General features: G+C 47.1%; 1 protein-coding gene across 1 annotated transcript; it reads right to left on the bottom strand.

Annotated features, from left to right (window-relative positions):
* Window positions 1-76: 76 nt before the first annotated feature.
* On the bottom strand, window positions 77-15,546 carry LOC115656168 (dimethylaniline monooxygenase [N-oxide-forming] 1-like). Its single transcript, XM_030572555.1, has 9 exons — window positions 15,415-15,546; window positions 13,677-13,843; window positions 10,518-10,706; window positions 9,191-9,353; window positions 7,278-7,420; window positions 6,212-6,411; window positions 4,045-4,400; window positions 1,234-1,306; window positions 77-876 (listed from the first exon to the last, which is right to left on the bottom strand). Exons 2-9 carry the CDS (start codon window positions 13,806-13,808, stop codon window positions 534-536), a joined length of 1,599 nt encoding a protein of 532 aa, XP_030428415.1. The 5' UTR covers window positions 13,809-13,843; window positions 15,415-15,546; the 3' UTR covers window positions 77-533.
* Window positions 15,547-15,981: the final 435 nt, after the last annotated feature.

Consider the following 15,981-nt stretch of genomic DNA (forward strand, 5'->3'; position numbering starts at 1 on the left):
ACCTTCCGTTCTCACACAAAGCACATGCACAGAAGAATTGGCAACCAACTCAATAAATTCAAAGCAAACCTTCTGGAAGAGCTGACATGTTTATTACTTTAAAGAGATTGTTAATAAAGGAACAGAACTGAGCCAACTGCACAAGATCTTCAGCACCCAAGACTTCCAGACAGGAGCAGTCATCATTGCCATATGGATGAGTCTGCTGGTTAACTAGCCAGGCCTCAAAAGCAAATAACCAAAGATTTTTCCCTGGGAGGTGTGTGACCTTGCACTCTGATTTTATGAAAGTATGCTGATGAGTATGAATATAATGTTAAATCTGTGCAATGGTCTCAGGTAGACAAGTCTTGGTGTGTAGTTTAGTTAGAGGAGAAATGTTTTGACATTGGTTAAAGTTTGATTTGTTTTTCTTAACTTTAGAAACCCTTCTGTTCTTACAGGACCTTTGTATGTATTGCTTTCCTGCCTCCCCATAAATATTGTCTAGCCAGAAAAGATTTATATATGCAGGCTTGTACATCACACCAGGACTACTTGAAACCAAGAAAAATGGCAGCAAAGAGAGCAAAAAGGCTGATTAGTTTAAGCAAATTGAAACAGAAGTTTGGAGGCTCTTCTACAACTCGTGTTCTCGTGGGCTTCACTGTCCGGTCCCATTGGGTCAGGATGGCATGTCTGGCTCCATTCCACTTCCCCGGCCCAGTCAGGCGGTACTGGTAGGCTGTGCATGGACCAAAGAAAATTTTCATGGCCAGGACTGGATCTTTCAAGAGCAGAGCCAGCACATTGGGTTTTGTGCCGATCAAGGAGGCAAGTTCGTCAATATACACGAGGCAATCAGTTTTCAGGATCTCATCATAGGACAAACCGAACCTTAACGAATCAGAAAAGAAGGGGGAGGGATGTCATTCTGATCAATAGGTAAAACAGAGGAGATGCTATTGAAATTCACTCCCTTGTTTTTATTTGCAGTTATTCTGCTTGATCATCAGTGGGTTTCTTTGAATAGATATTCCAAACTTCCTGTATAATTACATAGCTGCTAGCTAAAAGATGGACTTCAAACACACTAGACATAGTAGACTAATTGAATCCACATCTGGATTTTAGACAGCCCTATAAAGAGATAGGGAACAGCTGCCAAATTTGGAACTGCATTCTGATACCTCCCAAAGTTCAGGGGTTTTTAAATCTGTCTCAAAGTCTTTTGCATTAGGTGATATGGCTTACCAGCGAATTTTGTTTTTCTTCGTCTCGTTGATCTCTTCCACCATGGTGCTCACTGGAGGCAGCTGACACAAGCCTAGAAACCAGAAAAGGGATTGTTGTCATGAAGTGGTTGTCTTGTTCAACTTCAGGTGGGATTTTAAACCAATTTAGTTACACTGGTGAAAAGGCTGGTGTGGACACTCTTATTTCAGCTTAAATCAGGCTTATTTCAATTAGCTTACTTCAGTTAGGAGCAGATTTAAACAAAGCTGAAATAAGCCATGAAAATCCACACAGGTGTTTGTGCCCATTTAGCTAAACTGGTGCCAATTTGTGTGTAGACAAGGCCTGAGTCATTTGGAGCTTGTTCTCTGATTGGAAACCCTGGCTCCTGCTCCCCAAAGGAGAGAGACCTCATGGCTTGTCAGATGGACAAGTGACCTAATTGTTCTAATGAATCATCTCAAATCACATCCACTCTTACACCTTGTCTTGACTTAGCGTGACCAGATGTCCCGACTGTATAGTGACAGTCCTGATATTTGGGGCTTTTTATTATATAGGCTCCTATTACCCCCCACTCCTGTCCCGATTTTTCACCCTTGCTATCTGGTCACCCTATCTTGACTAGGATTTAAAGAGGTGCTCTCTAACCTTCTGGGAGAAAGCTGAAGCCAGACACATTCCAATTAGATATAAGACAATATTTTAGCAGTGAGAGTGAGTAACCATTGGAACAAACAAAAGGGAAAAGGTGGATTCTTTATTTCTTGATGTCTTCAGATCAAGACCGAGTGCCCTTCTGGAAGAGATGCTTTAGCCAAACACAAGTTATTGAGCTCAGTATGGAGATGGGGGTGAAATTTAAGGCCTGTGCTATGCAGGAGCTTGGACTGGCTTATCTAACATCTCTCCTGGCCTTAAACTCTTTGAATCTATGAACATATTTGAGAAGTCTGCTGTTCAAACCTACACTGACTGGTTTACAAGAGCTAAAGTGGCTGAAACTTAGTTTCCCCCTAGACCAGTGGCTCTCAACTTTTCCAGACGATTGTACCCTTTTCAGGAGGCTGATTGGTCTTGTGTACCCCCCAAATTTCACCTCACTTAAAAACTACTCACTGACAAAATCAAACATAAAAACACAAGTGTCACAGAATCTTACTGCTGAAAAATTGCTCACTTTCTCATTTTTGATCATGTAATTATAAAATGAATTGACTGGAATATAAATATTGTACTTACACTTCAGTGTGTTTTTCACTTGTGAGCCTTGTCTGACATCTGAGCCCCAAGCGGCAGGGCTGATGCCCAAGCCCCAGGTGGTGAGACTGACACATGTAACTCAGCTTCATGGAGCCCCTTGTGGCATGGGGCCCTGGGCAACTGCCTTGCTTGCCACCTCCTAATGCTGGCCCTACACTTGCAACCCCCCCCAACCTGTGCTATAACCCCCCTAAAGGTTGCAGCCCCTAGGTTGGGAAACACTGATTTAGATGAGTTGAATACCCCCTGGAAGATCTCTGTGTACCCTTGCTTGAGAAGCATTGCCATAGACTACCGGTATCACCAGGGCTGTGTCTGCACCAGACTCCTCAAACATGTTAGTTGGAACGTGTTAGCTAGTGCCTTCTAACAACCTCCTCTATTCTAGTCTAGCCACTGCTTTGAAGACTTTCCCTGATGATTGCAGGGCTGCCTGGGGTGGAGGGGCAAGTGGGGCAATTTGCCCCAAGCCCCGGGCCCTGCAAGGCCCCCCACAAGAATATAGTATTGCAACTTTTTTTTATGGAAGGGGCCCCCGAAATTGCTTTGCCCCAGGCCCCCTGACTCCTCTGGATGGCCCTGGATGACTGTGATTTGAATCCTTATCTGGAGGAATCAGGGACCAGAACATGATTTCAGACACACAGTGTGATTTTGGAGTAACCCTGTTATAGTCCATGGCATTTACTCTGAAATTACACTGGCATAATTGAGATCAGGAGCTTCCGCAAAGGAGCAACACTGGCATGGAACGAGTGGATGTGAGATCAGAATCAGGCCCCAGGTTGTCCTGAGTGTAACACTGTTCTCTCTGGTGCTGAGAAACTGCCTCCCTCCAAAAGGCAAGGACGAACCAGCTGCTGGATTCTGCCTGGTCTTAGTGCAGCAGTGGGGAATCCTGTTTATTACCAGCTCTGCCTGGTAAAACAAAAGCTATTCCATTTTTCCTGTCCCTAAAGGGATATAGCTGCCTATCAGTGGGTCAGGAACTGCCTTTAAGGCCCAGAACTGTGGTGGGGGCTATGATGAGCTGCACAAACCCAGGGAGAGCTCTCAGAAGCATAGCACCTCAAGGGGACAACAATGCCTCCTGAAACTCTAGAATGAGTGTGGCAACTGCACCATCCACAAGAAACTGATGGAAGTGCTCATGTCATGGCTTCCCAATTGTTACAAACACAAGGCCCTCTTTTCTCACCACTGAATACAAATAAACTCCCCTCTTCTTCAAGGCAGTTACCTGTATCCTAGAGGAAACAACAGGGCTCTGGAATTCTGTTCAGACAGATCCAGCTTAATATTTCTAAGATGGTTCTTGGGGTATTTCGCTTGTTCATGTAGTAAGGATGTCACTGGGTTGTAAAATGTTCTATAAGACAGTGAAGTGTGGAGCAACCCAATTTAGATACCAGTCTATGAGCACTACCTTTCCTAGTCCTGGATGAATCCCTTTGTGGTCTGCGTTGCTGTGGGGCGACATACCCACTCGCTCACCACCTGTGTCTGAAACACTGCCTTTTTCTTTGAGGAAGTTCTCACTTCATACTAACCTTCCTGCCCACCTACCCTTAAAGACTCGTGTGACCCAGCGAGCTTGAATTTCTACAACTGGCATGACTGCACCAAATGGCTTGATGAGGCCAATGACGGCCAGGGTTGGCTTCTCCAGATGAGGGGGGAAGATATATTTGTACAGGGATGCCTGCTTCTTTTCGACTTTGACAACAGATTCCTCAAGGAAAGGGAAGGAGAACTTGTATCCTGTGGCAAAGACGATGATGTCAACAGGCTCCTCTGTGGGGCTATTTTGAAATATGACTGAGTTTTCCTTGATCTCCTTCAGACTTGGTTTTATGGTGATTTTCCCAGTGATGATACAACCAGGAAGGTCATCATTCAGCACAGGCTCCCGTATCACGTCTCTGCATTGAAACAAACAGAAACACAATCAGAATGCTGGGGTAGCCGAGGCAACCCCATGCGCTTCAGCAAAGAGCTGGAGAATGACCTCTCACCTGGAAGACTCAGAAATGGGAAAGCATGGTCCCGTTTCCCACCCAACTCCAAACGAGGCTCCAGGGTCTTGAAGTCTTTAATTAAAGTCATTCCTCCTGCAACCTGCTTTATTCACATCACTGTCACCTCCCTGGGTTCTGGTCAATTCATGCACAGTACTTTTACAGAGTCATTTTTCAGAGCAGAAATGCACTTCAAAAACTGTCTGACTCTTTATGAGTCTCTACATAATTAGAGCTTAGTGAGCAGGACTAGTTCCTGGCCATAGGAGTGCCAGAAGGTCCCTAAAAGTGGGGGGCCACTGGTGCCCAAACCATGGCCTGGCCCCCTGCACTGCCCCTTCCTCCTTCCCCGAGACCCCTCTCCTGTGTGCCTCCCCTTCCCCCACTCCCAAGGTCCTGCTCCCATGTGCCACCCTTACACCCCTGAGGCCCTACTCCTATGTGCTTACCCTTCTTCCCTGAGGCCACACTCCCATGCCACCTCTTCTCCCAAGACCTCACCCCCCTACTCACTTCTCTCCCCCCCTCTTCCCACATCACTCTCCCTATGGCTGGTAATAAGTGGGAGGGCCATGACTCTCTGGGCTCACCCCCTTCCAGCACCCCTGCCTGGGGCTGTACAATGTTAGTGTTCCCCTCCTCTACACAGAGCAGATCAGGAGACTTGCTTCTTCAGCTGTCCTATGAAAATCTAGCTGATCAACATCCCTAACCCTACTTTCTGGTGTAGACTTATACATTCCTATGTTACACCTAGGGTTGCCAGGTGTCTGTTTTTCAACCAGAACCCTGGTCGAAAAGGGACCCTGATGGCTCTGGTCAGCATTGCTGACTGGACTATTAAAAGTCTGGTTGGTGGGGCTGGCAGGCTCCCTACCTGGCTCCGCATGGCTCCTGGAAGTGGAGACATGTCCCTCAGCTCCTGGGCAGAGGTGCAGCCGGGGGGCTCCCTGACCTTCCCCAAGCACAGGCTCTGCAGCTCTCATTGGCTGGGAAACGTGGCCAATGAGAGCTGTGGGGGTGGCATTTGTGCGTGGAGGCAGTGCGCACTGCACAGAGCTGCCTGGCCCCTCTACCTAGGAGCCGAGGGACAAGTCACTGCTTCCAGGGAACCCCCCCTCGAGGTCAGCACCACCCAGAGCCCACTCCCTGCACCCACTCCTGCATCCCCACTCCCTTCCCCAGCCCAGAGTCCCCTCGCCAAACCTGCCCCATCCCCTCTCCTGCATCCCAACCCCCTGCCCCAGCTTGTAGCCCCTCTTGCACCCAAACTCCCTCCTGGAACCTGCATCCCACACCTCCTTGCATCCCCTACCCCAGACAGGAGCCCCTCCCGCACCCTGAACCTCTCATTTCTGGTCCCACCCAGAGCCTCATCCCCCTCCCGCACCCCAACCTCCTGCCCCAGCCCGGCGAAAATAAGCAAGTGAATGAGGGTGGGGAGAGTGAGTGATGGGGAGGGGAATGGAGTGAGCGGAGGTAGGGCCTTGGAAAAGGGACGGGGCAGAGGCAGGGCCTCAGGGAAGGGGTGGTGCAGGGCAGGGGTGTTTGGTTTTGTGTGATCAGAAAGTTGGCAATCCTAGTTACACTCTCGACATGTGGGTTTGCATTGCTCCTCTAACACATTGTACGTCATTGGCTAGGTGCATTTTCCTCTTCCTTCTCTAACTCAGTAACCAATATACGACCACATGGAACAGAAATGCAGGATATACCTGTCCTTAGGTATCAGGCCGTAGTTTGCATGGTCAAACCACTGACTTGTCCTGTGCGCAACCAGCCATGTTGTAATGGGCCCAGGGAGGGAATTCCGGATCACATTCATGAAACGAGTTAGGAAGACCATGTCCCATGGGTAACCATTGTCAAACACCCGACTGATCACCCATGCGCCTCGACCAGTGCTGATCATCACCTAGAAGACAACAGAGCAGCAAAGCTTTGGAGGGTGAATTGCTTTCCTTGAGTTTATGAAACTAAACCCAGACAAGGATTGTCCCCTGACTTTACCCACCTAGCCAATAAGCAAAGACTTTGAGGTCTCTCAGATTTATGTGAGGGAGGTGTAGGGGTAGGACAAAGCCACCTTTAATCCTTAGTCCAACTGCCTCGACCTCGGAGACCACAATGCCATAAAGACACTGTTGGGTTATGTTAAAGGACTAGACACTGTTGGGTCAGGTAGCACTTTTCTTTGCCTCATGGGTCTCTGAAAAAGCAATATTCCCATTCTGTGGAAATAACCTCTAGAACAGTGGTCCCTAAATGTTGAGGGTCACGCCCCCCTCTTATCCCCATCCGCACCCCCCTGGGGCTGGGAGCAAGCCTGCAGCTCAGGGGCGGGTGATGTGGACAGGGGTAAGGGGGTTGAGGGTAGGGCTACAGCTGGGGGTGGGTCTGGGGCCGGGAGTGGGGCCAGAGCAGAGGCCAGGGGCTGAAGCTGGGGGTGGAGCTGCAGCTTGGCTGCAGTGGGGGCAGGGCTAGAAGCCCAGGACACAGCTGTGGGCAGAACTGGAGCAGAGCTGAGGGCGGGGACGGGCTGGGTGGCGTTCCCTCCTGATCCACTGTGTGGGCTGGCCCAGGCTCTGCCATGCCCCCCCAGGGTTCCTCCGCAGCCCCACAGTTTGAAGACCTTTGCTCTAGAATCAGGTTCTCGGTTCCTTTCTCCTGACAGTTCATTCTGTGTGGCTTCTAAATGGCTTCATTGCTGCCCATCACTGCATATAACAAAAATTAACATCACCCTCTCTGCAGATTTGAAAGGAGCTGGAAGAACTGTACCTTTTTAGCCACACGACTGGCCTCAACGGCGATATCCACTCCAGAATTCCCCATGCCAATCACAAGGACTCTCTTCCCCTCAAACACATCTGGATGCTTGTAATAGCGGCTGTGAAAGTACTCGCCTTGAAATGTCTCTATCCCTGTGAGGAAGAGGGGAAGGGTATCTGGCAAATATCACTTAAATAATAGTCAGTTATAATTCCAGGCCATATCCTGGAGTCCATTGGTGTTAATGGGAGGTGTATTTTGGTGGAGAGGACAGAAAAAAAAATGACCTCAGGATTTGGCTTGTTGCTGTTATATTTTTCAGGGGATAAACGGTCCTAGTAATCTTAATCTTTGCCCTTTCTTGGAGACTTGCTTCTGAAGAGGAGAGGGGGCCTAATTCCTAAGTCCCAGCCAGAGAAATGGAGTGACTTCTTTAGGAATACGGGAGATTCTCCTATACTTGGAATCTTCCTATGCAGTCTGGACACCTTTTTAAAAGGGAGGCTCTAGTTCCAGTTCAAGTGATAGGCTGGTGCAGACAGTGTCTGGGAGAGGTTCCATGGCCTGTATTATGCAGGAGGTCAGACAAGATGACCCTTTTGGCCTTGGATGCAATGAAAAGTAATAGACGGGCTCTCCCCTCCTTGCCCTGCAGACACGGTTGTCAGCAGAGCTAAGGAGGGGAAAACAGATAGAACTGTCCCCACCCTGCTTCTCCTCCCACAGAAACCAGAACTAGGAGAATCACCAAGAGTCACGGTGGAGTCTCCATCACTGGCAGTTTTTAAATCAAGGGTGGATGTTTCCCTAGAAATTATGTTGGGGAACTTCTCTGGCTGGTGCTATACAGTAGGCCAGGCTAAATGATCACAGTGGACCCTTCTGGTCAGGGAATCTATGACTGGAGCAGGGGAGAGAAGGAACTACCATCTCCTGATCCCTCAGCCCCCAGCAGTGAGTAAAGCAAACGGGATATTTTAAAGTGATTTGTATGTCTCTGAGAGTGTGTGTGTAACTAATAGTGCTGGAGTTACTATACCTTTAAAAAAGTGCTACAATAGAGACCTGACAGCACTACAGTATTCTGGACAATCACACTAGAGCTACTGTAGAACTATGCTTGTATGGGCAACTGGTTCAGAAATAAACAAAACATTCTAATCCATGGCCAGCCATGATTTGGTGATGGGACTCATGTCCCACTGCAACCCCCTTAGGAATATACCACTGGAAACTTTGTTGTCCATTCCTCCCCCTCCAAAGTGAGCTCTGTGGTTAGAAAATCTGAGATAATGCAACTGCAGCCAATGTTTAAAAACTCTAATGGTAGCATAGAGCAACAGCCAGTTCCTCCTGGTGGTCCAGAGAGATGACTGTGTTTAAAACACCAACTGGGAGAATCCAGGTTATTTAAAAACAACAAACAGTGAAACCTGCTGTGAACTTTTCCTCCTCATTCTTGAGAAGCCCTTGACGAAATTAAATGGTGGCGAAAGATTAGGGAAAGGCCTACAACTTCTGTCTGGGGATTATGGGCCAAATTCAAACGCTGCTGTAATCATGTGTAACTCTGCAGAAGCTTCGTCTACTTTCACCACAGATAAATTTGGCCCAGTGCATTTTTGTTGCCCTAACCCACACCAATAACACGCTTTCTAACTTGTTAGTGCAGCCAGCTTCTCTGAATAGCCTTCTCAAGAGAACTGATCTTGTCCCTTGCAAGCATGCCTATCAGTTAGCCAGACCTGAAAAAGGGACAGCTGGAAAACAAAAGCTTTCCCCTAATTACGCATGTCAATATGACGTTAGTTGCCAGATCCAGGAAATTAGAACATGGAAACAAAAATGTTTCCATCTGTGGATTTGTCAGTCTTCTTGCCAAACACAGAAATGCTTAATAGTAAACACAAGACATCCTGTACCAGGAAAAGACTCCAGCGGCAGGGATGGATCAGAGAGATATCCAATGCAAACCATAACGGCATCAAAGACAGATGATTCCTGCTTCCCATTAGACTCCGTGACAATAGCCCACTGGCCAGTGGCAGAGAAATCTGGGCATTTCCTTACACTGATGACTGTGGTCTGAAACATTGAACCAAACAAATATCATCCATCAGCTTGAGATCTGATTGTAACGAATATAAGTAGAGTAAACAGTCTATGACAATGTGCACTTGGGAAAATTTGCTGGACCATTTTCCAGCTAGGAAGGGGGACAGCCCTGACTTTGGACTGGAGGAAGATTTATTTAAACTGGGAGTAGAGCTGGTCAAAATTTGCCACTTTTGCAAAACCAGAATTCTCCATGAGAAAGTTTCCATTTTGCAGAAAAAAATTGATTTTCTGTTGGGAAAATGTTTATGACAGCCCTGGCTGCCTGCCTGGAATTGCTCTTATCAATTTAACGTTCTGCTGGTGAAAGAGACAAGCTTTCCTGGAGGGCTGCTCTTGGCCTCCCTGCTTCTCCCCCATCCTGCAGCTCTGGGACCCAGAGATGGAGGCTGAGTGGCTGGGTTCTCTTACATCCCCAGGGGAGGGGTCTTGTTAATGTCAAGTGAAATTGACAAGAGTCTTCCAGATGGTCAGCTGGGAAGCTGCAAAGTTTTCAATTTTGAAATAGATTTTTTTCTTGAAAACTCTTCCTGCAACATAATAAAAAATTGCATTTCTGACATTTTGTCCCAGTTTGGGACTTCCCCCCCACCGCAAAGTCACCACATTTTGTGTGAGGAGGGGCTTCCATTTTTCAGCGAACTCTGATTGTAAGTTCCTTGGGGCCGGGACTGTCTTTTTGTTGTATGTTTGTACAGCGCCTATCACAGCAGGGCCCTGGACCACATTTTCAAGGGTATTTAGGCACCTGAGGATGCAGATTGGCACCTAGTGGAGTTTTCAGAAGTGCCTAACTCCTGTTGATTTCAGTGGGAGTTAGGTACCATGATGCTTTAGAAAAATCACATTAGATGCCTCTCTGCATCTTTAGGCACCTAAATACCTTTAGAAATCTGGCTTCTCGTCTGGGTGGGGGCTCATAGGCACCACAATACAAATTATACATATTAAATAGCGTGCCTCGGAGACGTGTCTAATTCTTTTGATCCTTGTCTGACACCACCCAAGCTCAGCACTTTCAGTGTCAAAAGCATGAGCCTAAACTGCTTATGTGAAGAAGTTACTCCATCAGCTGGCAGCTCTGGTAGACTGTTATCCTCTCATGTGGACCAGCTGCTACTTTCTATAGCTCACCTTGAACTGGATGTGCTTCAGAAGGCCAAAATGCTTGGCATACATCCTGAGATACTCCAGGACTTGGGAGTTGGACACAAAGACGGGAAAATCCTCAGGATACGGGAAGTCTGTGAAGGCCGACATCTCCTTGCAGGTGTTACTGACCATGGATTTGTAAAGGCTGGGCCTCCCATCTTCAACATCTTCCTGTCAGCACAGTGTCACAGGGAAGAGTGAATGCATTCACACATGCAGCCAGGGAGATAATATGCCTATCAACCCCTTTTTGTTCATAGCATTTGGTTTCCACTCATGGCAGGACACAGACAAGATTAGGAATTAGAATTTGGCCCAGGCTGTTGCACTCACAACAAAATTAAATTGATCTATCTGGGGCCAAATCACATCTGATCTCTTCACAAATGTCATGGAGGGGCAACAGCAGGGCCCCTTTCCTCTGCCTTGTGCAGCTGCACAGAGGGCAGGGGGGACGTCAACACTGGCATTCCCTAAAGGCCCAGTGCAGAGGGAAGCACTAGACACCCAAGAGGGAGCACTGCCTCTGGAGCACTACTAAATGAGTCATCTGAGGCCAGCTTAGTTTAGTTCTCTTGAGAAGGCTATTCAGAGAAGCTGGCTGCACTACCGAGTTAGAAAGCGTGTTATTGGTGTGGGTTAGGGCAACGTTAGGGGGGCATTTGGGGATTGGTCCTGCTTTGAGCAGGACGTTGGACTAGATGATCTCCTGAGGTCCCTAATAATCTATGATTCTATGATCAGCTAGCACTCTGCTAGGAGACCGTCCTACAGCCTTTTATTATAGCTGCGTCCATGGTTGCACTCTGCCTGCATCACCACTCCATGGGCAGAATGCCTCCTCCAGAATGCATGTCTCTGCTGTCCTATTGCTGCTGTGGCTGCAGCACCTACCAGCTGAGCCTTAATGTTGGGAAGAAACATTCCATCGTGGCACATTGACAGCAACCTTAAGGGAAATTTGTTGCTGATGGTTTCACTTAGGCTTGCACAGCTGAATTCTGTTGCATTGCTTGGCACTTTGTCACACCGGCTGCTCGGGTCAATTACTAGTCAGCTCTGAAGACATTTTGCCAACTCCAGTTTTTAGGAAGAACTTCCAGGAGGGGGAGTGGATTAGAAGAACAAACATGGGACGAGGGAGTCAGGGCTCTTAAAATTCTATTCCTCAGCTGCCACTAATTTACTGGTGTGACCTTGGGCACATTTTAACTTCTCTGTGCCTCAGTTTCCCCACCCATCAAATGGTGTTAATAATATGGTGGATGCTGGTTATTAGCAAGCTTGATAAAGACAACTTGTGGTTGTTAGCAACATTTTCCCTGAGAACCGATCCCATCCCCTTCACTTTAATGTTAACGGCTTTCAGATGTTAGCAACTGGATTGTTGCTTATCGACGATTGTTTTGGAAGAGACGTTCGTTCCCCTTGTAATGAATTTTCTGGCTTTCAGTCTGCAGCCCACACAGCTGGTAGGGAGATACTGTGCAGCCCCATGGGCCCCCAAGGACCCTCATAGTCCATGGAAAACCCTGGCTGCAGCCAGGGAAGGAAGCACTAGGACATGCCGAGCCCAGGTTCCTGATGTCAGGGCAGGGTGCAGGGCAAAGAGCGCAGGAAGAAGTACTGTGCAGCCCCACCATTCCCCAGCACCCCTGCTCTTGCAGAAAGCCCCAGCCTCCGCTGTCACAGCTTGCATGGGACTTTCGCTTTTATTCAAAAGTTGCCAGTAAGCTGCTTTTTGCTGTGAAATGAGTAGTTGCTAATGACCAACATTCACTGTGGCTGTCTAACTCACAGGGGCCTCTAAGGATTAATTAGTTACCAGTATGACCGGTTGAAGATGCTAAGTATCATTGTACAATAAGGACAGACTGGGATTCAGGGAGTTAGGACCTACTTAATGTAACCCCCTTCCCCTGCCCCCGTTACAGTGCTGGGAATATGTCCATGTATGTTTCTGAATTCCATTTGATTCTATGAACTCCATTTTCTACTCTAACCCTCAATGTGGAATAAAACTTTTGTTTTGTGGCACAATACAGACCATGTTTGAAACTGGGACAATGGCCCAGTGCCAGTAGCCCCCCAGGGGAGAAAGAGGGAATGGAAAAGCCCCAGCGTGAGAAGAGAAGCAGGAAGAGGTGTCAGGCCTTGCTTTTAAAAGAGACAAGCTCCCTAACAAGAAGGCAAGAGCTCATTGCTAGATGCAGAAAACTGAGCAGGAGGAGGGGCAGGCTGAAGGGCTCTATCCCCTGAAGAACGCTGATCAAACCCCAAAGAGAGTAGTGAGGTTGCTAAGGGAAGATATTATATACAGGTGTTACTTGTTTCCCCATAGATCTGTATCTTGTATGTGTTCAAAGGGTATGTCTACACTAGGGCAGGGAGAGTAATCCTCATACTTATGCTAGCTCAGTTTGAGCTAATACATGAATTACAACAATCTAGCCATGGTGGCAGAAGTGGGGACATGGGCTAGCCATCCCAAGTATGATCCCATCCATGATCCTAGGTATGTATTTGGGTGATTAGCCCTGCCCACGGCTCATGCACCACCTCTCCATTGCTATTTTTAGTACGCCAGCTCTCCCAGAGCAAGGGCAGAGCTGTCTGCCCAAGCTGGAAATAACAGTTCCAGCTCCAGTGTAGAGATACTCTGAGAGTAAAGTGTGTGTGCTTAAGGTGTTCCTTCTCAAGGGCTGAATTCCTCACTTTATCTGTCACATGTCCCCAGAGAGTTAAACTTGAGTGCCCATGCGGGCGGAACTCTGGGGAGAGCGTGCATAAGTTACGTGAGGGGGGCCAGCACTGGTCTTGGGGCCTAGGGCAGCATGGAGGGTGCCAGCCAGCATTCCTGGCACTGTGTCTGAATGCTGCTCAAACCTAGGGGGCTGGGGAGCATGCAGGATCCAAAGGTTGCATCCAATACAGGGGCCTGGTGACTGCCACGCCCCAGTGTCTGAACGGAACACTGCCATTCTTTGAACAAACTAGTTCTGTTTAAGGCTGCTGTTGAGCTGGATTGACTTCATTTCTCGGTTAATAAATAGTCTCTTCTGGTTACTGGCCTGGGACACACAGATGTAGCTAGTGACATGTAAACAGCTGACTCCATGGGCAACGAACCCCCTCACTTACTGTGAATCTCCAGAGACCTCCGATGTCATCACTTCTCTCAAAGCAGGAGGGCTCCAGCCCCTCATCCAGGCAGCACTTGATGGAGGTCAGTCCACTCACACCAGCTCCAATAATTGCAACTCTCTTCACCATGGTCTTCTTTATTGGGGGGAGATCATGCAGTCTTGCTGGTGGGTAGAATTCAGGGAACAGAGTTGGTATCACTTCAGTGAAAAGTATCAGCAATTTATATTATAAACAAAGATGAGAGTGTTATGGAGAAAGTAATTACTAGTTCGCCTCAGATTTAACAGGCACATCTGCCATTCCTGTTCGTTATACAAAAGGGGTTGGATGATCTTAAGTAGCAGATGCTCATGTGTGGTTAAAGAGCAACAGAATTCAGTTAGTATTTGTGATACTGGGACTGTGCCTTTATGGGCTGAGTTTCCCAGACAGAGAGCTTGGGGGGGGGGGGGGAACGGTGAATCTGTTGTTATTATGCACAGCCATTTGGGACCAGAGTAATGGTTGCCAGCCCTCCAGGATTGTCCGGGAGTCTCCAGGAACTAAACATTAATCTTTAAAGATTAGGTCATGTGACGAAACCTCCAGGAATATGTCCAACCAAAATTGGCAAGAGACACAGACTAAAGTCCCTCTTGCAAGTACTAAGTGAAAATTGCAGTGATAGAGTTCTCCTCCGAAGATACAGAAATGGACCTATTACACTGAATATTGCAACAAGAATGTGGGATTTTCAACATAGCTATTTTTATGCAGGATAATTAACAAACATTTAAGGCCAGAAGTGACCACAATCATGATCTAATCTGACCTCCTGCATAAACACAGAATTTTACAATTTTATCCAATAATTCCTCTGCATTGTGCCCAATACTTTGTGGCTGAACCAGGACCTTTTTTAGAAGGACACGGAGGCTTCATTGAAAGAATTCAAATGATAATGATAAAGGCTCCAGCACACACTTTGGTAAGTTATTCCAATAGTTAATTACTCTCACTGTTAAAAATGTGCAACGTATTGCCAGTGTGAATGTTTCTAGCATCAACTCCCAGCCACTGGAATGCCTTATATCTCTCTGACAATGAGTTTTTGATTAATAAGTTCAAGTTTTAGGAGAAAACAGATTTTTTCCCTTTCACATTTTTTTTTGGTAAAAGTCCAATATTTTTCATGGAAAAATTTCAACATCCATGAGGTTTGGGTGTTTTTGCTTGTTTTCATTGACTTTTTTTAGGGAAAAAAAGATCATTTCCTGACCAGCTCCATTGCTTCGGTTCCTACCTCCTAGCAAAGAAATCTGAATGTATACTTCAGAAATACATCCTGTTTATCTGCTCTTATTTACTGAATTAGCACTTTTTCTGCCCAGTAATTGCACCTTTTGGCATCCATTTGTATTAAGGACTCTCAAGCCATCTGCTGTGAAGCAAATACACATGTCAAAACTGAACCAAGTTTGCATAAGGCACATCCTAGCTTCTATTGTCTCACTTGCTTTGAGGCTTGCTTGTCATAGAAGTTCAGCGGCACATGGGAAAAAAAAATCTGCTTCCAGCTGGTCTATTAGTCAATGCAAAGTTGCAGAAGTGATTCTAAAGCAAACCAAATGCATTACAGGAAAATCGTCCCTACCCATCTGTACTAGTTAAACAGCTGTGCCTATTAACTATGTCCCTGTTATGTGGTGTCCACTTTACCCTCTGAATGCATAGGTTAATTTAGTTCCCTTACCTCACATCTGTGTCTTGTTTGTTGAAGCCACGTCTCTTCACAAGCGTGTCTGGGCAGCTAGGGAAAGCATCACTCACTGTAATTCAACTTGCACAGCACTGGAGGAATATTGGACACACAACAGGTTCGGGGAAGTAGGGAGTTCTCTTAATGTGGAACCGCCCCCTTTCCCTTGGCAGTTACATAACTGATCCTTGCTGGGATTGGCAGGAGCAAAGTTCTCAGATGTGGGAGGCTGTCTGATCGCTTTCCAAAATCATCAAAACAAGGGACCTGTGCAATCTGAGCTGTGAGACTAGATGGAGACCCAGAGACAGCAAAGGCTGAAGACTGCTTATCGCTTCAGGTGGAAATAGCTAAATAGTTTCCCAGTCTCAGCAAGACACAAGTTTGGCAAGAAGGGATGCCGACTTGCAAACTGGTTCCACAACCTGCATTGCACTGCGGAGCTAAAGGGCTTTGAGCAAGCTCCTTGCTACTGGTGACATTGGGCCCTGCAAAGGAGAAGCTGAGCTTTTGTTTCCAAAAAGAAGAGAGGTTCTGATTTTCTGTTTCAGCTGAGCCTGC

This window comes from Gopherus evgoodei, chromosome 8 (genome assembly GCF_007399415.2).
Source record: "Gopherus evgoodei ecotype Sinaloan lineage chromosome 8, rGopEvg1_v1.p, whole genome shotgun sequence".
NCBI classification, from domain to species: Eukaryota; Metazoa; Chordata; order Testudines; family Testudinidae; genus Gopherus; species Gopherus evgoodei.